Source organism: Perissodus microlepis, chromosome 17 (assembly GCF_051167445.1).
Source record: "Perissodus microlepis isolate ML-2025 ecotype Zambia chromosome 17, ASM5116744v1, whole genome shotgun sequence".
NCBI lineage: Eukaryota > Metazoa > Chordata > Actinopteri > Cichliformes > Cichlidae > Perissodus > Perissodus microlepis.
The window spans coordinates 21554702-21581958 of NC_140477.1; the positions used below are offsets into that span (position 1 = coordinate 21554702).

The window sequence follows — 27257 nt, forward strand, 5'->3', positions numbered from 1 at the left end:
AATACTTCAAAGTTTTGTATGAATTCTGATAAAAGTTTGTAGGAGTGTAGAGTGGGATCATGTTAACAGTCCATTCAAATTTAACTTACACCCACCAAGGTCTTCAGGGTGAAGTGATTTAGTGATTTTTATGTGCCTGTCTTATCATACTGACTGTAATTTTCTCTGTGGAGGATGTGACAGTGTGCAGCTACTGCAGTGTGTACTCGTGCTTTAGATGGAGGAACTGTACAGAGCCACAGGTACGAATGACTTCCTGTGTCATTTAGCGGTGCCTAACTTATCAATTTCCTTACGAGTATGGTATATATTGTGTAGCTGACCTCTGACTTCTCCTTCAGGGTTAGTAGATTGATCTGAAGGTCAAAATGATAATAAAAGGCCATACAGAGCTGTTTTAAAACTTTTTATTACTGCCACTGTTTGTATTGACAACACATAGACATATAGGATGATATGAGGATTCTAAATATTTGACTATGGACCTTAGACCTTTTCAAGCTCAAATTTTCATAAAATGTCTTTTGTTTTTATAACTTTGTTTAAAATTTTGCTGCCTATGTTTATATTGGTAACATTTAGGAAATGGCACTGCTATGTGGGCATTCAAACTATCACGTTATAGTTTGCATCTAAATATCGTGTCCCATTCGACCTTTGGCCTTGACCCCATTTTCAGAAGTAACTGGAAAAAATGCAAAAATTGTTTCCCTGAACATCTCAAACATATAATTTCAGTCTGTGATTATAAGCAGAATATAATTACATAAGTAATAATATTTTTGATTTTCAATTCACAAATGTTCTGCAGCAAAAATACTGCTTTATATTTACGATGTATATTAGCAGGGTTTTTTTTTTCATGTGATATCCCACAAAATATCTAAACCTTGAAAATAACTTCAGTTACTTCTCTGTAAAGTCTTACATGGTGTAAAGCTGTCTGGGGTGCAGGATTGGAACCTCTGGTTGCCAAATGTTGACATTTAAATGCTGAAGTTATGCAATGACATTAAATATTTTTATCTTATTATTTATTTTTTACTTTTTATGTACTTTAATAAATCAAGAAGCAGTGATGACAACAACAAAATAAAGATGTGCTGATAAAAATATTCAGCATGTAAATATCAAGAAACACAGGAAATATGTTTGGTACTGAAGGCCATAAAAACATGTTCATATAATACCTAGTCTTGTATAGCAAATGGAAATTTATATAAACAACCTAATATGACAATAATATTATAATCCAACAGTTGTTAAAAGAAATCAAAAGAACTTCAACTTACAAAGTGTATCAGAAAAGAAAGACATAAATGGGGAAAAAAATATTTATACTATTATTTAATAGTATATGTAGGGATTCTGGAAACATTGAGAAGTTATGACATTACAGCTGAGATACGTTAATTTACTGTGGTTAAATTTAAAGTTTTAATCCCAGCATTTAATCGGCATCTTCTCAATAAACAGCAGCTAAAAAAAATTAAATGGGGAATTTTTAAAGGGAGTTGTCTCAGTTTCTAAATTAAGCATCATGTATTTGTATGTGCAAATCTTTTTGAGGAATGTGAGGAATGTGAGCAATGTGGCGTTACAAAAACACCTAAAAGTCACATTTGAACAGAGACTGGGAGAAGCGGTCAACATGACATGAAAAAGTGACACACATTTACAGGGAGTGCAGAATTATTAGGCAAATGAGTATTTTGTCCACATCATCCTCTTCATGCATGTTGTCTTACTCCAAGCTGTATAGGCTCGAAAGCCTACTACCAATTAAGCATATTAGGTGATGTGCAACTCTGTAATGAGAAGGGGTGTGGTCTAATGACATCAACACCCTATATCAGGTGTGCATAATTATTAGGCAACGTCCTTTCCTTTGGCAAAATGGGTCAAAAGAAGGACTTGACAGGCACAGAAAAGTCAAAAATAGTGAGATATCTTGCAGAGGGATGCAGCAGTCTCAAAATTGCAAAGCTTCTGAAGCGTGATCATCGAACAATCAAGCGTTTCATTCAAAATAGTCAACAGGGTCGCAAGAAGCGTGTGGAAAAACCAAGGCGCAAAATAACTGCCCATGAACTGAGAAAAGTCAAGTGTGCAGCTGCCAAGATGCCACTTGCCACCAGTTTGGCCATATTTCAGAGCTGCAACATCACTGGAGTGCCCAAAAGCACAAGGTGTGCAATACTCAGAGACATGGCCAAGGTAAGAAAGGCTGAAAGACGACCACCACTGAACAAGACACACAAGCTGAAACGTCAAGACTGGGCCAAGAAATATCTCAAGACTGATTTTTCTAAGGTTTTATGGACTGATGAAATGAGAGTGAGTCTTGATGGGCCAGATGGATGGGCCCGTGGCTGGATTGGTAAAGGCAGAGAGCTCCAGTCCGACTCAGACGCCAGCAAGGTGGAGGTGGAGTACTGGTTTGGGCTGGTATCATCAAAGATGAGCTTGTGGGGCCTTTTCGGGTTGAGGATGGAGTCAAGCTCAACTTCCAGTCCTACTGCCAGTTTCTGGAAGACACCTTCTTCAAGCAGTGGTACAGGAAGAAGTCTGCATCCTTCAAGAAAAACATGATTTTCATGCAGGACAATGCTCCATCACACGTGTCCAAGTACTCCACAGCGTGGCTGGCAAGAAAGGGTATAAAAGAAGAAAAACTAATGACATGGCCTCCTTGTTCACCTGATCTGAACCCCATTGAGAACCTGTGGTCCATCATCAAATGTGAGATTTACAAGGAGGGAAAACAGTACACCTCTCTGAACAGTGTCTGGGAGGCTGTGGTTGCTGCTGCACGCAATGTTGATGGTGAACAGATCAAAACACTGACAGAATCCATGGATGGCAGGCTTTTGAGTGTCCTTGCAAAGAAAGGTGGCTATATTGGTCGCTGATTTGTTTTTGTTTTGTTTTTGAATGTCAGAAATGTATATTTGTGAATGTGGAGATGTTATATTGGTGTCACTGGTAAAAATAAATCATTGAAATGGGTATATATTTGTTTTTTGTTAAGTTGCCTAATAATTATGCACAGTAATAGTCACCTGCACACACAGATATCCCCCTAAAATAGCTAAAACTAAAAACAAACTAAAAACTACTTCCAAAAACATTCAGCTTTGATATTAATGAGTTTTTTGGGTTCATTGAGAACATGGTTGTTGTTCAATAATAAAATTATTCCTCAAAAATACAACTTGCCTAATAATTCTGCACTCCCTGTATAGAGCTTACTTTGGGAGAGAAACTTTTAGTATACAGTAAAATATGTGAGAGTAACCCCTGCACAAACTGTTGCATAGAAATTTACCAGATTCCATAAAATGAAATGTTTAATGGTCAGAGTCACACTAAAGACTAACTTGTGTAGAGCTGAAAATTTTTGTTCCTAGAAACTATGATTAAGAGAGAGAGAGAGAGAGAGGAGGGGAACAGGAAGGAAGGAAAGAGGTGGGGATGACTAAATGTGGCTCAAACTAACTGAAACAAAAGGAGTTTGGCCTTTAACTTGTAACACTGCTTCATAAAGAAGTCGACTTTGACCTTTTCTGGCTCAGATTTGATCTTTGGCAGCCCTGGCCAGAAATCTACCGATCATTGTCTTGTTATCGTGGATAATTAAGTGTATATATTTTGGGAGGAAAAGGGGAAACAGTAGAGAAATTCATAACACAAAACTGAATTAGAATTATTACGTTTTTTACAAAGATAATATAAACAAAACTCCATCATGCTAGAAAGCTAACCAGAGGCCGGAAAGCACAATTATAGCTAATTAGGCATTACAGACAAGAACCAACAAATCTGAATTTTCCAACATAACTTTCATGGTATTTATTATTTTGACTTGTATTTATTGAAACTACAAGATAAAAGTTGTACAGTGAAAAATGGAAAAGCTGAAATTTGATTTCCAGTATTTAGCAGTTTGTCACACATGTAAGGATGTGTTAGGCTTCTATGTTAAAATTCTGCTGTGGGGGGAAAAAAAAACAAAAAACTGTGGTTGTTGGAAAACCACTTTGTCCATTACTGTGTCTCAGACACTGGTTAGTGGGCCCCCTTGGGGTCCTCACTAGGGAATGCTGTGTATTCCCTGAGGTTGGTGGACTTTGTTAGGCGAAATTAGAAGATGATGCACCAAAATCTCCTTGTGAATGCTTTGGTTGCTCGCAGATTGACACGGTTGTCTGTAGTTTGCATGGATGATGGAAACTTGCCTGTAAGCACTCGGCAGCTGATCGCTGGTAGTCGTAAAACTTCAAAAGAAGAAATGGAGCCCCCTCGCTGTCACGTTGCTCCTTTTGAGAAGTGTTGGTTGCATATATTTAATGCATATCCATTAAATAAACCATGGCTCTGTCTCGTTATACTGACCTATTAAACCATCACTCCATTTCTGATGCTTATCTTGGTCCATGTCATGGTGACCACAGTGTAACCAGAAATGCCCAGACCTCCCCCTCCCTAAATGAGGCCTCTAACTCCACTGCAGGGACACCGAGCCAGCCAAGAAGCATAATCCAGCACGTCCTGGGTTGGCCTGCTCCTGGTAGTAATGCATGGAGTATATTATCTAGCTGGTGTCCAGGAAATGTCCATGGCCTCAGGCTTTGAGGTACTAACCCTTACTCCTTGATTTGCACTCAGCTGCAAACTGCTGCAGGGCAAACCAGAGTTCATCACTCAGTGAAGCAATCCTTGGGCCACCTTAAATATACCACCTAACAGGAACCTTTTCACGAAAGGCTGCCAACAAATACCTAAAAAGAATTGTGGACAAAGGGCAGTGCTGGTGAAGTCCAGCACCTGTTGAGAATGAGACCTGTTGTTGTCAGTGCAAACAAAATTCTAGCCACTACATGGCTAGAAACTGAAATGTTTAATCAAGAAACTTTATGGATTATATCTTTTCTTAAGATAGAGTTTAGTCATACATATAAATTCTTATATGAATATAATCATCATTGATGTTGGCTCTATAAAAATAATTCCCCAGCTCTTTGATGCACTGGTTTTATGCTCTCTGAATATCCAGCAGGTCACTTGCCATTGAAGGGAGTAACAGTCGCTTGGCGTTTAGCTTGTAAACCTACTCAATAGAAGACTTGCTAGAGTTGAATATACAGCTGAGCCGAATATAGACCCACAGAAACAGCAAAGTTACTAATGGAGCTGCATCCAAAGACAAAGCTGTCACTAAAAAAGAGAGACGGAGCAAACTTTAAACTTCAGTCTCAGTGAGATTTAATCAAACACTCGTCTCTATTTTTAACATCTACCTCTGCTGTCAGTGCATCAAGGTGTGCTGCTATTGTAGTTGCAGGCCTATTTTTAGCCTCCATCCAGGCTGGGTTTGTAGTCGTGCCTTTGCAGTGACTCACAGGTCTGTTGGCCTGATTGAGGAAGTCCGCTACTGAGTCCCAACCTCAACACTATAGAGTGACAGACAGACAGGCAGGAAGAGAGACATACAGCTGGTGAGACAGGGAGCGCAAAGAGGGGAAAGGCTGTTTTACTCTGAGAGGTTTAAGGAGAGGATGGACACGAGGCAGAGCAGAGACGACGGATAAATAAAACCACATTTCCTGGGAAAATTAAAAATTTTTGTCTAAAAAGGAATAATTTTTTAAAAGATATTAAAAAGGACATTTAACTACTTTTTTTTCAACATTTTTCTTCGGTTTCCTATCAGGACTTGGATTCTTTGCTGAACACAAAAGAGACTAAAGAGAAGGATATTTTCTACCATCCACCTGAAACAGTGAATACAAACACACCCGTCCTACCTCAGGCTCAGGATTATGGTGGTGCATGGTCCGCGTGGGGATCTGAGACAGGATCAAAATGCTGAAATGTAAAGTTTGCAGTTATTTCTGCTGTCTGCGGTTCACCTCGTTGCTGCTGCTGCTGCTGCATCAGGTCAGTCTGATGTTCATGAGTGTAGAAAACGAGCACATACATAAGAAGCTTCAGATGTGATATCGACCTCGTGCGATCTGAGTTACTCTTTAGATTAACTTTGATCACTCTGCATGCTCCTGTAGTCGAGGCTCATCTCGGACACAATGCAAACTTTTTTTTTACTTTTTCAAATATGTAATTTTTTTTTTTTTTTTGAAATTTAGTAATTATTATATATTTCATGGACTTTTACAAAAATGCAACAAGAAAAGAAACAAAGTGCTTTGTGAACAAGTCTGCGCGACTCTGTTTTCAAAAGTGTGCCTAATACAAGATGAGCAAATATTAAATCATGGTTTCTTTCAGTTCTTTAAATTAAAATGCAAAATAAAACTGGCCCTTCTTTTTTTACATTTTAAATACCAAAGAAGTCAGGTGTGTATAAAATTACACGCAATGAGATAAATAAAATGAAATCCATGTGAGATGTTACATAGAGTAGATTCACTGTTTAGCCTAAAAAGATGAAAACAGGTTAACAGGTTAATTTATCTTAATGTCAAGCTTTAAGGACCTTGTCATTCTTAGTTAGAAAACTTGAGATATAACAGCAAACTTTGTCTTAAACCAACCAAATATATATACATATACGTATATATTTAGAACAATCTGTATTTTTCATCCTTTTAAGAAAGATTTGTCTTCATGACAAACAAATCTTGGTGTTAGCATCCATCAGGTCACCAGTGAACTATGCATAGTGTTTGATTTGATTAACATTCAACACTTTTCAAAGGCTTTTGACCTGTTCTAAACACCAAAACGGAAATGTTTAATCAAGAAAATTGCCAGAAATGTATGGGACTTTATTTGAAATGAACCCTTTAAAAATTATAATTTAGACTTTGAGTCCGATACAAACAAAAGTTTGTGCGATACAGTGTGTCTTCTTTGGTGACACCTGTTACTGCAAAGGGAAACCTCATAAAGTGCCATCTCTCTTTGTGTTGCTTTGAGCTCCAACATGTGATGGAGCATTTACACAATCTAAAACATTTTTCTATGTATAAAATGATTTCTTTTTGCACGGTTCACTTCATTAAATATACCTCCATCCACTTTAACCTCCTGAACTCTTCCATGGCATGCATTTTTAATTTCTCTTTGATATTTGGACATATTGGGACCTGATGAATGTAAAAACAAAGAATTACCAGATTTTTTTTTTTTTTTTACCCAATTTTTGTTTCTGAGAAAAATGAGATCCACAATTGAGGACATTTGTTTTAAATTTCGATAGAACAGTGGCAGTATAATGTCCTTGTAAGTGGATATCAGGCCCTTGTAGAGCAAAATTTAGTATTTTGGTCTAGACAACCCAAAATGTGATGTCCACATATGTGGACCTGGCGGTTAAAACACTCAAACAAGCGAGTCACTTCCTGCTGAGCATGTTTGGCGCTAAACCAGGGATGTGATTGCAGAAAAGCAGAGAAGAAACACATGCTCCTGATGAATGCATTTCTAGATTACAGTTCCAAATAATAAATATGTATTTTTTTTTCAGAAGTAAAAAAAATGTGATGTTCTTACTATCATTGCTTCAGTTTCATGTTTCTTTATGTTTGTTCAGTGAAAGAAACACTGAAAAGAACATTTTACTTCTTGCGAGTGTCTTCAGGTTTACACTCTGATGATTGTTGGCTGAAACCAAAAACTGCACATCAGCAGGTTTACCCAAGTAGCAGTGAAGGTTTGGCTCCTGTACAGTTTTGCTTGGGCCATATTTGACTTTGACTGACTGCCTGAAATCTCCCAGAGGTTTAACGATGACGTGCCACATATGAGGTGTGCTATGACATGTGGGCCACATTTGGACATGTCATAGCACACATTTTCCAGTGCTTAACTTTTGCAAAATGAAGCCCAGACTACTCTCACTGTCAGTTATCTGGGTAGGACAGGGTTAATGAGTCTGACCTCACAGTAAGCCAAGGTTTAGCTCACATTAGTGTTTGGGGGCAGTTCAGGCGTTTCTTTTATTAATAAAGAATTCCAACTATATCAAAGTATATCAAAGCCGATTGAAGGTTGATTTAACCATAACCTCATGCTGCTACTTCTGTGATTAGTAAGTTACACCAACATTTATACAGTCTCATTTTCCTCGGTCGCACTTCCTTCTCTTCCTGACTGTCGCCTCATTGCCGCATTGTTGTCTCTGAACTCCCTGAACTTCATTATCAGTGACAAATTGTTTTATTTTCTCTTGTGCTGGCCAAAATTTGAGGACAAAAAGCTCAGAAGCAACTATCTCCAACTTTATTATCATAGTACAGAGGAGGTCAGTTCAACAGTCAAACCCAAAATGTGATAAAAACACACAAACATGCAGTCGCAGCTCTTTAAATAGCACAGCTGAATAACTGTCCGTGCGGTGGATACTTCAGAAACTCTGCAGCTCTCAAAGCCTTAAAATCAGCCCTGTTACTAAAATAAACTCTTAATCTTTATACTTCGCAGCAGACGCTGACAGTAGTTGCTAAAAAGCTTGTTGGTTTGATCGGTCAGTTTCTGCCATTTCTGATTGGACCCTCATGAGGTGAACCAAATAAATTTGATTCTATTTTTGCTCATTTTGGGTGACGCTTTGATAGCTTTGTGCACCTCAGTCTCATTAATTAATGCTGTTTTGTCAAAGTTGCACTGCTGGTATGACTAAGTCACACACAAAGTGTCCATTGGTGTGTAGCTTGACAGAGTGGGATATTACATTGGTGATAAAGGTGTGTGAATCTCAAAGCTTATTAATGTTGTTGGCCAAGTAGCAACATCTGGGGCCGTTAGACAATATCTGCTGTTCCACTGATGTCTACTTGAGGGTTCAAAAGCAAGTCAGTCCCTATAAACATTTTAAAATGCTCAACTTTAAAGCAGGAATTATGTATAAATACGTTCACAGCATGCATTGGTCTTTGTAGCTAATTTAGTCTCTTCATAACAATTGTACAGAATATTTTTATAACTTACCTCTTTAAATTGGCTTACAGTTGGCATTGTTGGGGGCCTGGTCTCTTTGACTGCTAAATGGACGGTGGCACAGGTGCTAGCTGTGTGCTAGGCTTCACCTCAGTTAACTGGTGTCACTGAACTGGACCTCTGGACTGTGTTTGTGCTGTTGGAGCATTGTGGAGCATTTTTAATGACATTATCTGACCACTAATATGGCTGCTGTGAGGTTATTGTACTAACAGACCGTCCAAGATGTCTGAGCTGCAGTTTTGAGGAGTTATATTCTAGGATTTTATTTGGATGTTACAGAGCACGGATTAGCAGGAGTCTGCGTGATGCTCTGATACAGTCTATGGATGCAGCGTGCTAACTAATTTAGCTGGCATTAGCTGATAACTTAGCACTCTTCAAAATGCAACTGGTGGCATCACTGTGTCCATCTGTGATCCTTTCCTAAACCCAGTTGAGCTGTTTTTAGGGTCTGAACCTCAGTGAGTTAAATTGAAAGCCAAAAACAAGTAGGAAAAAACAAACTACAGAACAAGGTATAAAAAGGACTCTAAAAATAGGCGCTCAACTTACACCACCCCCCTTACTTCCCAGCGCCAACTTTGCAGGTCAAACTGGGCTCTTACCTCTCAGTGGTTGGAGCATCAACACCAAAATATGCCCCTATTCATGTGTGAGTCAAAATCAGAAAAATATTTGGAAAGCAGAAAATATTAAAGAAAAATGAAAAAAAAGTTTTTGTTTGCTGATCAAAATTAAGAAGGGTGGGGAAAATTTGGACTCATAATCTGAGTACTACTTACGTTTTGGCTCCTCTGTAGCCAGAACTTCAGAAAGTTATCAGAACAATGGGATCAAAGTACAGCAACGCCCAACGTCTTCATTTTGGGAATGAGCCTCCTGTAGACTTGAAAGCAGACTATAAAAGTCTGTTGTTTCCTCCCTTATGGAAAACAGGCTGCAGATTCCTGAACGCTCCAGCATGAACATGTCTGTAGAAACTGTTAACCATATTTGGATGATAGGGTGGTATTGGCTAACAGATACAGAGACCTGCTCATTAGTGTTCAGCAACATCCAAAATCAGTTCTCAGAATTTCAGTACGGTGGACCTGAGAGGTCAAATGCACTGCAACTCAAGGCAGAAAAGACAGCATCAGCTCACAAAAGACATCCTCACGAAACACAATGGAGGTGTTTTTGGGGAGACAGAAATGACGAGCTAATGGTAAACGGCTAGAAGCGAACATATAATTACAATATTAAACAACTCATCCCATTAAAACACACTTTACCTGCATCCTTTCTGTAGCATAGTTTTTTTTTCTGTCACTTCTGCAGCTGTTCCATCAGAAATATTGCATCCCCAAAAAGACTTCCGCTGTGTTTTGTGAGATTTTCTTTTCCTTTATGTATATATATATATATATATATATATATATATATATATATATATATATATATATATATATATATATAATTTTTTTAAGTTCAACTACTTGTTAATTCAACTTTTGTTTCATATGCGTTTGCTGGTGTTTTCTTAATTTTTCTTTAGTTGCAGTGCACTTGACCTCTCAGGGCCACCATGGCTCAAACTTTATAGACTGTTTGATACAATTAACTGCACAGGAGCCATATTATTGGTCAGATGATTAGAAATGCACCAAAAGGTATGACTCCTGTAAAGCTCTAACAATGAAGTCTATGAGGACTGTCTCACTTTTGAAGCCTCAAGTGGAGAAATGCAGCTTTTGGTTTCCTTGCTCAGGCATTGCGTTTTTTTCCCCAGTATTAACTGGTGTACCTTTTGGTCACAAACACCTGGAAAAAAAACTCATGTTATGCTTTTATTTCTAAAATTTTCCTCTCAATGTTTCTTCTCACTGATGTCTGATCTCTTCTGTCAGAATGGAAGCAGCGCAGCTCCCGCAGAGGAAAATGTAGCTTCTTCACCATGTAGCATCTCCTTATCTGAACTGGTATCCAGTCTGGACTCCATATCACTGACTGTGAGCACACCTGGACAGAACTGCTCTTTCACTGTGACCTCTCCAGATACAGATGGCATCGAGTGTAGGCAAAGAACAAGAGAAGAGGAGGCGGTGGAGGGTTCAAGCAGAGCACATCATGTAGGAACCGACCAGCTAGGAGTTGAAGCAGGAGGAAACAAGAGCATGAGAGATGTTTTCACCTGTGTTCTGGATCACCTGGAGCCTGGGACCACCTACCAGCTGCAGGTGCAGTCGAAGACCGATCAGGAGTCTGCAAACATCACCGCGCACACCAGTAAGTCCTGATCCCATCTAGATGTGTCACAAATTTAAAATATTCAAAAAAGATACATACTGTTGACGGAAGTATCCATATTAATGTGCATACTCATTACTTACTTAGAATACTCAGTAATTTTGATTACAAATGCACAATTAATTTATGTTGAACGTGTGACATTTCTGCTTCTTCTTGTAGTTTTATTAGGGCATGACAAATTTTTATTTTATTTGACATGGTGCTAAACACACCATACCTGCACCAGTTCACAGACTTAAACCCCATTCACTATAGTGGAGCTAATACTCTATTGTTTTCTGTTTCATTGCATTGTTTCCATCTCCTCTGCCCTCTCGTGTTTGAAGTGAACTAACAGGACTCGACCTCCATGTCTTTGTGTATCTCAGAGTTAATGTCATGCAGCTTCCCCTCTCTGCAGCTCTGTGATTAGCTACAGGAACCCCTGCCCTGCTGAGAGAGAGTGATAGAGTTGTTAAAGTAAATGCATGTGTGTGTGTTGTGTCTCTACGCTGGCGGGAGTCCAGAACAGAAGTTGGACCCTCAGTGTGTATTTCCATCGTGGGCAGAGCTCAGGGTTCAGCCATTTCCTGCCTCCATTGTTTCTTTGTTCTGTGGGAAGCACTGGGAAAGGGTGTGAAGGTGTGTATAAGTGTGTGTTTGTGTTCATGTGTGTGTTGAGTTTGGGGAAAACTGGGTGTTGCTGCACCCAATCGAGTCCCGACAGTAACCTTCTCAGAAATGCAAAACACTTCTACTGTGGCGTTTGTGGTTTCTTATCTTCTGTGGCATGCCGACTGTTACATCCACTGACCTTTAGTGGACTGGTCAAATATTTTTACATCACATGTATTTATTTGGTTGCCGGCTTGGTTGGTTGGTTAGTTGGTTGAAAAATCAAACTATGAACCAGGCAACTGTCTCACGTCTCAAAGAACATAGAAACTTAGTATTGAAGATATTTGAAGATATCTTTAGATACAGAACCATCCACCTGTAGCTTACTAGATTAATCAAGCTTTCTTAATCCCGACTTTAGTTTTATATTTAACTAAGTTGTTGCGTGAAGGATCATGTCAGACATTGTGGTCTGAAGTTTGGTCTGTTTTTGGGATCTTCTTCCTGTCACATGAAGACGTTTGTCTGTTTGTCCTCAACATTAACTATTATTGAGAACAGTTTAACGCCCATCCTCCATCTTCCTTGTGCAAGTGTTTTTATATTAGTCTTAGATCTGTAGCTAGTCACGAGGTAGGCTAAAACATATCAAATCATTATATAAACTAGCACAACTATACTGACCTTCCAAGCATCACTATTTAGTTTTCATCTTTATTTTTGTCCAAATTTATGGCAAAGTTATAGCAGTACTCTACATTTAAGACTTTTTAGAAAGAAAGTCAGAACATGGTATATCCTAGCTATCCTAGTAGCTAATTTCTAACTTGGTTCAGTTAAGTTTTATTTATATACCACCAAATCATAACAGCGGTTTTGCCAAGGTTCTTTATATTGTAAGGTAAAGATTCTACAATAAAACAGGGAAAACCCCGACCATCAAACTATGCTGAAGCACTTGGTGATAGTGGGAAACTCCCTTTCAATAGGAAGAAACCTCCAGCAGAACCAGGCTCAGGGAGGGGTGGCCATCTGCTGCGGCTGGCTGGGTGTAAGGGGAGGAAGACAGAAGAAAAGTACTAAGAGGTCTTTAAGATAAGACCTCATAGGATGTTTCTAAAACTAAAACCTCATCAGTCCTGTTTGTTGTAGAAGTTTGAACATCACACCTTATTACACCTCCTGGAGAGAAGACACACTGATGATTTTATTGGAGCTGAAACAATTTTAACTGAAAACGATTGACTTCAGACTTAAGCAGCAGATGTATGAATGCTAACAGTTTCTATAAAAAAAGCAACTGTTATCATTTTCTGACATTGATTTTTATCCCATATAGTAACAGAAAATGGTCAAATTTCATAAATCATGTTCAGGCTATTGGAAACAAATACAAGCTCTCTGCTCTGAACTATGGGTGGTGTCGAGGTTTCCTGCACTTATTTCAGAGAGTTGGTTGGCAACAGAGGAAAAATATTGGGTTCAGGTTATGAGAGAGTTCTTAAAGTGTTCATGTATGTCTGCCAGTTACAGAGTAAAGATACTTCTAATCATTTCACAGTGAAGGTCTATGTTGATGCCATGTCTTTACTTCTTTGTAGCCTTTAACCATTAGCATGGTGGCATTTCTTCACAGCAGTTTTAGGAAGAGGGCTGCGACTGGCTGCACGTACAGAACCAGTCCTAAATTCTTCAGACCAGTCGTAGCTTTGTGGGTCAGAAAAGCTTAAACAAAGAACAAAGAAATAACTGGATGCTAAACGGGCCTCGAGCTGCACCATGTTCACATGTGCTGCGTTACAGCATTGTGTTTGTGTCCACTGATGTTATGGTTGTCATCTAACCAAAGAATGTGTTGAGCTCGAACATGGAAAAGCTCCATGTTGTATCTGAAACGGTGGAACTGTTCCTTTAAGGTAAATTATATATTTTGAACATGAAGGTCAGTCGGACTGCAGGGAGGTTTCAGCAGGAAAAGGATCCATCGCATCCATCTGTGGCCTTGTCATCAAAGTCTGAACATCGTGGGAGGCCTGCTGACACACACACACATGCCTGTTTGAATTTCTCCCACATCGCCTCTCTGCAGCCTCACAGGGTTGTTAAAAAAGTACTCTTGTGTCACCAGCCACTCCAGTCTGAGGTCAAATACAGTCATCACAATCCCCACAAATAAACAGTTAAAGTTTCCGCAATTAGCTTTTCTTTAAAAACAAAAAAAACAAAAACGACAGGGGTTGGGGGGGAGTAAACAACAAAAATCAGAACAGCTAGCCTAAATGGGCATTTAAACGCTTGCAAGTCTTTGCACTTAACCTTACAAAAGCTGGAACAGGTACAAATGATTAAATGAAATAAGCATGCAAGGCAAAAGGTTAAAGCGGGCTGTAAATTTAATTATTTAGTTTAATGTTTAATTTGCTCTTGTCTTAGAGCCCTCGGCGGTGATCGGCCTGGCGGTGACATCCAGGACCTGCAGCAGTCTAAGTCTTTCCTGGCAGGCCGGAAACGGTAGGACGCAGCGCTTCAGGCTTCAGCTGTGGGAACAGTCTGAGAGTCCAGATCAGTCTGGTACGTCTGTGATATTTCTAACTGCTTATGATCATCCATGTCCTCAAAAGAAACAGCCCTGATGCAATCATCCGCTCTCAGCATTTCCATACTTTTAAACCTGGACTCTACCAGAGTAGCTCTGCATGATTCACAGTTTAAAATAAGGCACCATGAGTGAGATTACATTTCAGGTTCTTTCACATTGAAGAACAGAAAAAAATGCTTTTAGCTGATTGTTTCAAGCAGTCTGAAGCTTTCAGCCTCTTAACTTCTTCTCCACTGTCATATCTGCAGGTCTGCTGAAGAACGAGACTTTAGGGAGCACAACAACGCGACACACACTAAACAGCCTGGTGCCAGGTCGACTGTACAACATTACTGTGGTGACAGAGGGCGGCAAGCTGCAAAACAGCCGGACCATCGAGGCTCAGACAGGTGAGGGAGGAGAGTGAGAGGGGGAAGAGTAATGACAGGAGGAAAGAGGTAAATGAATGAATGAATGAAGGGATAAAAAAGATGGAATGGCAAAAAGCAAAAGATACAAGATAAAGAAAGAAATTAAAGGAAAGCAAGAATAAAACAAGGAAACAAGACAGGAAGGAGTGAAAGCAGAAAAAGCAAAACAACAAAAAGCAAGAGAGAAAAAGAAATAAAATGAAGGAATTAAACAAAATGTAGACAGCAGAAAGAAAAGAAGGAAAATAAACAAGGACAGTCAGAAAAACAGAAACAAGGAAAGGAAATAAAGAAGGAGAGAGTGAAACAGTAAAGGAAAAAAAATCAGGAAGACAGCAAAGAATAATGGAAAAGAAGTAAATGTTACATTTGAGTCTCTTTTCTCTTTAGTGCCTTCTGCTGTTTTCAACCTCACCACTAACTACGAGAATAGCACCAGCTTGCTGTTGTCGTGGCAAAAGCCCAAAGGCGACCTGGACGCTCTCATCGTCACGCTCACATCCAATGGCACGAGGCTCTGGGAGACCACCCTGCCTGGGAACGTCACAGAGGTCACCATCCATCAGCTGACTCCTGGCTCAGCCTATCAGCTTACAGTGACTTCTAGGAGTGGCAGACTGACAAACCAATCAGAAATCACTGTCAGGACAGGTGAGATGATGAAATGAAGCTGCCCTTTATTTTATTTTTTTTGTTTCCCCCCTTTCCCCTCACCCTGGCGTCTTCTTGTCTCCAGCTCCAGCTCCAGCATCCCTCCTCACCTTGTCTCCCTCTGCCTCTGGTGGCCTCTTCCTGGCTTGGTCGCCTCCAGCTGGTCACTGGGAGAACTACAGGCTGTTCCTATTTGATGGCTCTCAACAGGTAGTCAGCACATCTCTGGACCAGGAGGCAGTGAACTTCAGCATCCCCAGTGCAGGACTAACACCAGGGAGGGTGTACAGAGTTGTGTTGAGAGTGGAGAGTGGAGGACTGACAGCTGAGAGTAGCTGTGAGGGATCAACAGGTCAGAAATATATCAGCACAAATACATATGATAGTACATATCATACTTGTGAAGTTCAGCTTTGACCTGTGGTACTGACTAATCTGACCACTTCAAAGTAAGGGCTGAACTGGGCTCCTGTACTGGTGTGCCAGAATAACAACTTGCAGTAAAACTTGCTGCTTTTCCGTCTGTCTCTGCAGCTCCTGCTCCGGTATTGGATCTCCACATTCGGCACTCTGATCAGACCTCACTCAGTGCTATGTGGAGCCACTCCCCCTTGGGGTTACGTGACAGCTACTTCCTCACCCTTTACCATGGTAATAACAGTACAGCCTACCAGTCTTTTTCTTTTTTTGTAAACTCTCTGAAATCAGCATTGCTATTTTCAAAAGTTTGACTCTTAAATGTTAGAAAAAGGTGATTTTTCTTCATTATACTTCCTGCTGTCTCCTAGGTAACAACACAGAGGCCACCAGGACGGTGGAGCCAAATATGAGGGAGTGCACCTTCAATGTCCTCACACCTGGTAGACTGTACACCATTACCGTGACAACCAGAAGTGGAAAACTGAACACCTCTGTTTCTGTGGAGGGGAGAACAGGTGTGTGTTTTTATACTGCCCGTGTGTTGGTGGTAGTAAAACTGCAGGTCCCCACGAGGTACCGTAGGAAAGAACACCAGTTCAACTGATTTTATTTTGGCATGTAAAAATGTGGAAAGTTTTTCTCAGATAACTGAACATGACGTACAGTGTCAGAAAAGATTATGATATTGTTCAAAATATCAGAATGTAATTTTAACTATTTTAATGACAATTAACTCTCTCTCTCTCTCTCTCTCTCTATTAATATATATATATATATATATATATATATATATATATATATATATATATATATATATAATACAACATACAATAATAGCATTTATAGAACAGTAAAAGTTAAAAAACTGAATGCTGAGTGTTATTGAATGGCTTAAGGAATGTTTAAGTATTTTGGGAAGATGTTCATTTACTTTAAGTTCCTCATGTGTTTTTGTTTGTCTTCAGTTCCCATGGAATTGCATGCCTTCACTCTGAGAAACATGGGCGTCAACAATCTTGAGGCCTCATGGACAAAACTACCAGGAGATGTAGACTTGTACATGTTGACATTGCTACAGGATAGGTGTGTCTATAAGGAAACTATTACAGTAACTTCTGTTTGATCAGGGTATTTAAAACACTTGTAAAATCTACAGCATTATATGAGGTCTGAGATCATTCATCTTTCAGCCCATGTCTTAAAACAGATAGAAGTCAAACTGCAACCATGCAGTATGTGTAACCAGCAACATCTACAGCTGTTAAAGTCCCTCGTTATACATTTATCCACTCTGCTTTAACTTTTATTCATGTCAGTGTGAACATTAACATGTATTTTCCTTTTTAGTGTTGTGGTTCAGAACTACAGCGTTCCAGTTGGCTCTTTTTCTCTGCTGCTGGCTGGTTTGACACCTGGCACCCTCTACAGGCTGCAGGCTGTCACTGTCAGTGGGAAGCTACAGTCTAAACCCATCAGTCTGGAGGCACGCACAGGTGACATTTTATTAAACCTTTATATCTCTGCAGTCTCTGATGAAAATGTATTTCTTGTTAATGGGTTATGTTAAGAGGTCTCTCCTTTCTAATAATTTCACATCATAAATTAAAAAAAAAACATACAGAAACTAAAAATAAAAATCATGTGAAAAATAAGGTCAAAACTCCCTACTTCCACAGAAATTAACTGGGTAAGTAGCAGCTAATCAATTTTACTTGATTGATTAATCATCAGTAAGTGTGAGCACCTCTATAAAGGATGATGTTTTACCCATCTGGAATAGTCCATCATTCTTCTTCATCTTCCAGCTGCTCACTTTAGGGGTCACCACAGCAGATCATCTGCCTAACCCCAACCCTAACCCTCATCTCAATAAATCCCTGATATCCTCCTCTTTCACATCAACCCTCCACATCCTATTTTGAACATTAATTTTCCAGCAAATTAACCCCACGCTCGGATCATGCAGACTCTACAGGCCTCAGTTAGCGGGTGTTTGAACCAGGTTAGCTTATTTGTCAGCACAAAAAACTCATACCTACTGTCTGCATGTTGGTGGAGGGCTGATGATTTGGGCTTGATTTACAACCACAGAAACTGGATACCCAGCAATCATCAAGTCTTCCATAAACCATGAACTCCCTAGTATTCTGAAATCAAATGCTAGATGACCTTTTCTAAATGTCATCTTGGCTCGTGCAATAGGATAACAAGCCAATACACAGAAGCAAATCGCCAACAGAATGGCTGAAAAAGAAAAAAAAAAATCAGTGCTTGTATTTAAATAATGAACCTGGTGAGGGCACAGCTGTGTTTGTACTCCCTCTGCACACGTGAATATGACATTGTTTGGAATTCAATATTTATTTACACTCATTTTTTATTCTGTTTTCAGAGGGGAAAAAAATCATGTTAACAAAAAAGCTCCAGTTTACAGTAACTGTTACTGTTCAGGAAGCCAGAGAAACTGTGAAATGTTTACAACACACAAACATGCAAACGCACGACAGCTTATGTAACACCGTTTGATTGCCGGGATCTTATTGTGTAGAGACAATATTGCTGTGTGTTCCCATGTGGTGAACAGATTCGGCGTCTGTGAACAGGAAAAACTCAGTGACCCTCTCAACCAAACAGTCTGAACAGGAATGTCAGCAGACAGTTTACAGTAACTAAAAAATGTCCTGAGTCGACTTTGTGGACCGCTGTAAAATCAGGCTTGCTGGAAATATTAGAGTTTAGTCAAAAGAAAGAGCATGATTTCAACACGAAAATTTTTTTCCTTACTTCTTTTCAGATGAATAATGTTGTAAAATAACTGTTTAAAAACCCAAAACAAAACATTTAAATGTTTTGGGTTTTTTCTTGTTTGTTTATTGAAAGCATGACATTTCTGAATGTTGATGACTTGTCAGACATTATTTTCTTGAGAAGTTGGCCTGGTGTGGTTTCAGGTTGTGGTGGTTAAAGTTAGGTAAAGTAGTAAGTAAAAATATGTTATGTGACAATAGGGCTGCCACAAACGATTATTTTGATAGTCGACTAGTCACCGATTATTTTTGCGATTAGTCGACTAATCAGATCATCATCCACTGGACGTAAAACGTACAGCTTATTGCACCAGCATCCATCTGCTCTTATATAACTATCATTAGCTTACAGCTTTAAGTGTTTAAGGTATGTGCTAACTAAAAATAAAGACAAGATGATAGTTTATTAAATGTTAATGACATTTGCAGACAGCTGAGTTTAATAAACTCAACTGTCTGCTCCTTGCTATCTAAAATATAACGGGAGCATCTCACACTTCTGATAATCAGCTGTCTGCTTGATGTTTATTCAGCTGTGTAAAAACTATAACTTTAATCTCAACCAAACCGATTTTCTCAGGAACAAATAAAATACTGAAAAAAGACAAACAATAACATTTTTAAGTTACTAAGTGACTTATATATATTTAACCTGAGTAGCGAAAGACGGCGGTGGGTTTGAAAACGATTTGCCGGGAGTCCGGTGCTCTCACGGGCTTTAATGAGCCTTGCCCCGGCTAGCTATCGAGCTAGTGGGTAACAGACGTCTCTGAAAACGTGGGAGCGCTTTTGAAAATATGTGGTGTCCTGATAAACTGAGCAGATATTTGAGGTTTACACAGCTACATTCTCACCTGAAAATATGTTAAACGTTTATTTTGTGACCCAGAAAGAATAATAAGAGTAATATTAAAACTAACTAGCTGCCACCATTGTTGGAAACTGTTTTGGGCCGCGCTATGAATTATGGGACACAGCTTCTTCTTCGGGGTTTAACGGCAGCTGGCATCCTTGTACATGCAGTGCTGCCATCTTCTGTTTCAGTCCGTTATTACACTCTTAAATCCTACTACTCATTCCTGCGTCTTTTGGGATCTAACAAAGCTTCAAACAACGAGTCGACTATTAAATTAGTCGTCGACGATTTTAATAGTCGACGTAATCGTGACTAGTCGACTAATCGTGGCAGCCCTATGTCACAACATCAGGTGGTTTCTAGAACAATGGCTGAAACACTAAAAAGAACGTTTGGAATGTTCCATACAAACCAAAACGCTCCTAATGGTCAAAGGCTTCCTGTACACACACACACACACACACACACACACACACACACACACACACTTGTTTACCTGTCTTCATGGGCGCTATAGCAATAGACTTGTCGCTTTCTTGGGACCATTACCTTCTGCCAAAACCTAAAATTCAATCTGAGCCATAACTAAGTCTGGACTCAGCAGTGACCCTTTGAAGGTCTGTTTAAATGTGAAGACAAAATTTGGCATTATTTGGTGTTTAAATGTCCTCAGAAAGTCTAAGACTCATATTACATCTCACATAAACACTTATACAAGCAAACACACACTTCCTGTTCAGAGCACTTACTGTACTGTGTTCCCATAGAATGTTCCAGATACTTTCAGGATACTCTGGATGTGAATGTCTGTATTGTTCTCCTGCTAACGAATCAGTATTTAGACTGTAGAGAAACAAAACCTGACTCCACCCTCAATCCCCTCAAATAACCTTCTATTGGTCAGTAAGTGGCATCATTGCTGTATCTGCAATGGCATACGCAATTTTCATTGTTTGTTTTTACGAAAAGTTTGAGAAACAAAAGGGATAAAGGTTATTTATGTTTTTTTGAATTTATGCACTTTTTTTTAAAGAGATACATTCATTTTATTCTCTATATTACATATATTTAACACTGTAGTAAAAACGATACAATGATATTTTTATTTTCAGCCCCGGAGCCTGTCTCTGAGATAACCGTTTCAAATGGCGGCAAGTCCGATGCTCTGCAGGTGTCGTGGCGTCCTGTGTCAGGAGTCGTGGACAGCTACCTGGTCTGCCTTGAGGAGAGGAAGGGAATTCCTAAACACAAATTTGTTGTGTCCCACTCCTCACCACCTGAGTGCTCATTCAGGTCGCTGGAGGCTGGCCGGCTTTACTCGGTGGTCATAAAAACAAGGAGTGGCGACCTGGAGACTGCCGCCACCGTCCTAGCTCGAACACGTAAGAATCCAGTCCTTTTAAAGTCTTATATTTGTCTGAGTTTATGTTTATTTTACCATCTACCAGTTTTGTTTGTACTTAAGTTAAAACATCTCTGTTGCTTTGTCTTTTGTTCCATTTTGCAGAACCAGCCACTGTGCAAAATCCAATAGCTGTTCACTCTGGAAGAGACAACTTCCTCAAGGTATATCTGTGTAACAAGAATAACATTTAATTTCTTGTGGTGTTACTGTTGCAGTTTTTTACTTGTTTTATTTGTTTTTTAAAGCTCTCTTAGTGAAATGATAACCTAAGTGGTCTACATCTCAGAAAAAGACAACTTTCAGGGATATTTGACTGGTTTTTTTTTTTTGATAGTCCAAAAACGATTTTACTTCTGAACCTGTGTTGCGACTTCAGGCTCTGAGAGACTAAATTATGGATTTGTTAAGAGGAATTAAGGCACAAAAGTGTCATTTTTTTTGACAAGACACAAAAGTAGATTAAAGGGAAATTTCTCACTACTTTAAATTACCTTTTGATCCCTCAAATAATGTGTTGGGATTTCTGTATAAACTATATATTTTTAATTAAATGTTTCATGTTTTTAAGACACTTTGATCTTACACATAACAAAAGAGTCACAGCTAAAATAAATGTGGGGGTTATCTGTTTTAAGGCTGAGTAATCATCAAAACAAATATTTCTAGGTGGCTTAATTGAGAACAAATTAGCACCCATTACACAAACCGTTACAGCTAAAACAGGAGTGGCTGTTGTCTGCAAAACAGGTGGCACACTTTATTCGTGTCGGGATTACAGCTGTAATAGATGTGGGTGTCATCTACATAACACTGATGATGTGCACTACTCTAACATGCCTGTGCACATATGTATTAAAAATAAAAATGAGCTAAGTACCAAGCCCTGAGGAACCCCACCATCAGCTTTGAACTAGAGCACCTGGTCCCGCCATAACCAGGTTTAGTTAACTTGGGTGAAGGAGTTATCAAACGTACAAATAAGAGTAAAGCTAAAACCAACAGAGAGTCATAAAGCTGATTGATTGATTCTTTAAATTTTTAAATATTACTATGTGATCATATTGTGTCATACTTTCAGGTGTACTGGCGCCAAGCGGCTGGGGTTCTCGACCGCTACGTGGTTCTGATCCGTTACAATCACACCGTGCTGCAGAATAAGAGTGTCTCAGCAGGACACAACGAGTGCGTCTTCTCATCTCTGACATCGGGTAGACTCTACACTGTCACTGTGGAAACCTGGAGTGGAGACTACGTCAGCAGCATCTCCACTGATGGACGCACCTGTGAGTGAGAGATAACGGGAAAAATGACCTAACATGGTAATATTACAGAAAAGTTCTTTTTGTGTGTGTTATTTCTCCTGATTGGGATGAATTTTGTATTTTAGTTCCTGCAGCTGTTCAGAATCTGTTACTCAGCAATGCAGGAACCGACAAGTTGAACGTCACCTGGAGCCCCGCCCCTGGAGACGTGGATTACTATGAGGTGTGCTTCACAAAACTTTGTTTAAAAAATATTTAGTAATTCATAGACAAACACCTGAACATTTTTCAGTCCAATCTGAAAGCACCGGTCTAAATAATCAGTATCAGCTATAATGTGTTGTAATTCGGATATTACTTAGGGAATTTAAAAATATGATCGAGTAAGCAGGTACTTTAAGTATGTTTAATAGGGTTATGGTTAAAATAAATTACTATAATTACTTAAAAATTGTGGAGTAAGTGAAGTATTCTAAGTGCATTTTCCCACTGATATGATTTAACAATGTTAAAATGTATCATCAAACATGAATTCAACCCCTGTTTCCCAGAGGATGAACTCATCTCACTGCACCACTTCATGTACCTCCAGGTCACTCTGCTCTTCAACGATTCTCGAGTATTCCCTCCGGTCACGCTGGGTGGTGAGGTGCGACAACACCGGCTGACCTCTTTGACGCCTGGGCGGCTTTATAAGATTGTGGTGGCGACATTCAGTGGATCATATCAGAGAGCAGAGTTCATTGAGGGGCGAACAGGTTAGAAATGCAGAGTATATGGTCACAGCTTCACTGCAAGCATCTTGGGTTGAAGTTTAGTAAATCCATCTCGTCTTCAGTTCCCAGAGCTGTAGGAAACCTCCACCTGGTTCCACAACCTGGTCTGACTGACTCTGTTGCTGGACTTTTGGCTTCCTGGATGCCTGGCGAAGGAGACCTGGACATGTACATTGTGTCCCTGTTGACCGGGGTAAGTTAATACCAAAGACACCTCACCACATGGTTTGTTTAACCCCTTTTTTGCTTCCAACTTCAACTGCAATTCATAAAAATGCATCTGATATGAAACACTGCAAGTTTCACACTTATCATAAACATATTAGTTTGAAATGTATACAGTTGGATGGAATAATAGGTTCAGTGTGATTTTGTACCTGTTCTGTATAAGTATAATATAATGGAAATGTTTTTATTTGTATAAAAAAACACAACAAAGCACCAGATAACAGTTCGGGGTGTGGTATATAATTCAGACAGCAAATCAACGTTCTGCTGTAAAAATTGCTTTAATAACAAACATGGGCCTGGGTGTAGGGATAATTGTGCTAAAGGACAGTACGAGGCAAACATTCCCAGCATGAGTACACCCTAGTTTGAGCTCAAAACATTCAGCAGTCATATGAACTCATAATTTAAATTAAATGTATTAAAAATTAAAGACATCTAAAAATGTGTGTACTTTCAGTTCCACACCAACACGAGCAGCTCATGTACGCATTGGGTCGACTGATGAATGGGTGATGTTCAGACTGTATAATGAAGGGATGCGGAGGTGGTGGAGTAACAGACGACTTAAGACTTCTCTCTCAACTTTCTGTCTTTAGGACGGAGTCACTATCGACACTCGTCCTGTTCCCAAACATGTCACCACCCTGGACTTTTTAGAGCTGACCCCAGGTCACCTTTACACCATCACTGTCCAATCGATGAGTGGGAAGCTAAGCAATAGCAACACAGCCACAGGCAGGACAGGTAAGGTACCTGACAGATTATTAGAGTTTTGTCATTTAGATCAGTGCAGACTGAACATAGGTAAATTCTCTCCTTCACCACAGCTCCAGCCAGAGTCACAGCCCTCCAGGCTGATAATGATCACACCACCCACAGCCTCACCGTCAGCTGGGAGCGGCCAGTGGGCGCATATGACAGCTACAGCCTGCAGCTGCTGGACGAGGCCGGCATCGTGGTGATCAATAGAACGGTTGCAACGGAGAGTCGAAGCGAGCTTCTGGAAGGTCTGACGTCAGGGAAGTGGTATCGCGTGAGGGTCGTAACGCTGAGTGGTGGCATGCCATCACTGGAGGCGAGCGCAGAGGGGCAAACACGTAAGTCACAATTTAGAAGTTTTTACTAAGAGGACTGATCGGTAATGACGTATAAAACACATTACAATACAACTATGACTCTTTTTTTTAAAAAGTGTTGAAACCCTGCAGTTCCTGTGACATCCACTAGAGGCTCCAGCAGTCATTCAGCCCCCATAGACTCCCATGTTAAAAGAAGTATTTTCACTAAAGAACCTCCTGAAAGAACCTCCTGTAAATGCACACTTTGACCCAAGGCGAATCCTTTCTTCTTCAGGTCCCGCTGCCGTCAGTAATCTATTGGTCATTTCAGCCAACACCTCCTCTCTCTCCTTCTCTTGGCGTCCGTCCGATGGCCATGTCGACATCTATGACCTGACCCTGTACAGCATCTCTGAGGGGACCACCAATCACAGGCAGGGCTCTCCTGGGAGCAGGAGGGCTCATCACACGGTGGGATCAACATTCACATGTTTCCTGATGTTCATGCTAAGCTAAGTTCCTAAGCTAAGTTCATGCTAAGTTTCATTGTGTTAATGTGCGCTGTGTGTTCTTCAGAATGAAGGTGAACAGGTGGACCTGCAGAAGGTGGGCTCGGCTGCAGACAGCTGTGTGTTCTCTGGGCTGAGAGCAGGAAGTCTGTACAAGCTGCAGGTGGTGAGCTGGAGCAGAGACATGAGCAGCGAATCATCTGTGCTGGCCAGAACCGGTCAGTCAGTGGTGTTGTATGGATACAAACATCACAGCCATCGCTTAGCCTTCATTTCATTCTGTCATCATCTTTTCTCACCTTCAAGATATTTTTTCCACGTTCTCGGCATTTAGTCAGATAGTTTCTCCTCTTCCATCTTTCCTTTCTATTTTCTTAAAATTTTCTTTTTGTTTCTTCTCATTTCACTTACCTCAGTCACATTGTTAAAATGTCTTCTTCCTTTTTGTCCCCCCTCTGCTCTGCAGTCCCATCTCCAGTCTCATCTCTACAGGTCGAGAGTTCAGGATGGACGGACAGACTGGGAGTCAGCTGGCAGCATGGAGAGGGAAGCTTTAGCAGTTATGAGGTAAATGTATCTCTGTGATATCTGCAGTTAAACTGTTGCAAACATGACCTCCTCCTTCAGTCCACAAAAAAATAAATCCCACTAGCCATGTTTTGCAGAGTTTGGTCTTTATGGTTTAGAATTAAATTCCTCTCCGTGACTCTCCGATTTTAAAACAGAAAAAATCTCAGTGGAGTTCTCAATTAGAATCTCATGCTGATTTGTTTGTTTCCCTGTTATGTAAGGTGGTGTTGTACGATGTGTCTGGATCCACCCTGGGAGCCCAGACTCTTGGTGCGGAGCACACAAGTCACACCTTCACTGCGCTGGTCCCTGGTAGACTGTACCGTGCTGAGGTCATCACGCACAGTGGAGATTTGACCAATAATGTTTCAGCATTTGGGCGCACCTGTGAGTGAAATGAAAATACACACAAGCACATTTTTTTGATGTAGTTTAAATGCCAAATTATTTTGATTACTTTTTTTTCCCCCAGCTCCCCAACCGCCTGCCTTCCTGTCTGTCAAACAAGGCCCGAGCAATGACACAATAGAGCTGTTGTGGGCTGTTCCCATCAAAGGAGACTACAGTAACTTCAGTCTGCAGTGGACTCCTCCTGATCAGCTGACGGTCACACAAACCCATCTGACCAGCTGCATTGTGGGCGGGATGTTTCCAGGGCGAGAGTACAACTTTACTCTGATGACTGCCTGTGGGGGCGGAGCCAAAGGTGGACCAACAGTTAGGAGCCAGCCAATCCAGAGGAACATAAGAACAAGTAGGGGGAACCTAAAGGAAGAAAAATAAATCAATTACTACTGTGCGAGTATTTAATCAGACTTATTTATACTGACCTTACTCTCTTAATATTTCCTGTTAGTGGAAAAATTTTCTGCATATTAATTTTGGCATGTTTCTTGCATTTTCTGTTAATGAGATCAGGATTAATCAACCTCTGACCGGGGGCAACTGCTGTCAATCATGACCCATAAGAGAAATGCACATTAGACAATCTTTATGGTTTTATTTATGTTTATAGATAATTTGAGCAAACATTAAAAAATACTATCAGCTTACAAGAAGAGGATCCAAAGCTTTAAAAGCATTTTACAAACCAGCTGCATTTATGATTTTATTCCACTTGATGGCAGCACAACAGAGGCTCTGAGTCTCTCTGTGGAGTTAAATCCATTTTTAATCCTATCCTGCTTGTCCAGAGGGTTTTTGGCTGCAGGGACTGAAACCATCAGGGAGAGGAATAAAAAATATCCAGGTCACATATATTTAAATAAATCTGACCCAGTTTGTCTTCACAGCTTCCTTTTTTAATTTCCAGCAGACGAAGTGATGAAGTATTTAACACATTTATAGATACCCACAGAGAAGCCCTTATTTTGAGCTCACTCAGACAGGAAGTACAAAATTAAAAGCTAGATCTGTACATGGCCAAAAGTTCCCTGTGTATCATTAGAAGAGTAACGACGACTTAAAGGAAAAGGCTCAAAAAATCCCTCTGAAAAACAACTGAATGCAAGTAATGTCTGTTTATCAGAGGTATGTTGTATTCATTCTTCACTGAATACAGTGCACCCCAAAGCCCGAAAACTATTTTTACCTCGTCAAAAACAACCAAAAAGCAGAGTATCAATCCATCTTTAAATGTTTAAAGATGATAACGGAACAGCTTGAAGCTTTTGTTATTACCTTTAATCGTTTGCCATTATTTTTAACATTTCAAAAAGGCTTGGAGGACATTGATAGACGCTGTCTCTACATGTAACCTGTGTACACTTTCACTGAATCATGGATTCATATTGATTTAAGTTATAATGACTACTAACCGTTAAACTCCATGAAATAACCAATCAAAAACT

General features: G+C 39.9%; 1 protein-coding gene and 1 pseudogene across 1 annotated transcript in view; both read left to right on the forward strand.

The window, feature by feature from the left end:
* Positions 1-27257, forward strand: part of LOC146369571 (NACHT, LRR and PYD domains-containing protein 12-like) — a 335320-nt pseudogene that overhangs the window by 65102 nt on the left and 242961 nt on the right.
* The window catches only part of ptprb (protein tyrosine phosphatase receptor type b), a 37929-nt gene continuing 16144 nt past the window's right edge, over positions 5473-27257 (forward strand). Inside the window, exons 1-23 of the mRNA XM_084909159.1 lie at positions 5473-5940; positions 10854-11232; positions 14287-14424; positions 14701-14841; positions 15253-15513; positions 15599-15865; positions 16048-16164; positions 16302-16448; positions 16899-17016; positions 17281-17426; positions 20709-20978; positions 21104-21162; positions 22080-22284; positions 22389-22486; positions 22856-23021; positions 23102-23232; positions 23867-24014; positions 24098-24367; positions 24624-24799; positions 24905-25055; positions 25304-25404; positions 25629-25794; positions 25880-26161. Coding sequence (XP_084765285.1) covers positions 5866-5940; positions 10854-11232; positions 14287-14424; positions 14701-14841; positions 15253-15513; positions 15599-15865; positions 16048-16164; positions 16302-16448; positions 16899-17016; positions 17281-17426; positions 20709-20978; positions 21104-21162; positions 22080-22284; positions 22389-22486; positions 22856-23021; positions 23102-23232; positions 23867-24014; positions 24098-24367; positions 24624-24799; positions 24905-25055; positions 25304-25404; positions 25629-25794; positions 25880-26161 — 4012 coding nt within the window. The 5' untranslated portion in view covers positions 5473-5865. The remainder of the gene's footprint in view (positions 5941-10853; positions 11233-14286; positions 14425-14700; positions 14842-15252; positions 15514-15598; positions 15866-16047; positions 16165-16301; positions 16449-16898; positions 17017-17280; positions 17427-20708; positions 20979-21103; positions 21163-22079; positions 22285-22388; positions 22487-22855; positions 23022-23101; positions 23233-23866; positions 24015-24097; positions 24368-24623; positions 24800-24904; positions 25056-25303; positions 25405-25628; positions 25795-25879; positions 26162-27257) is intronic.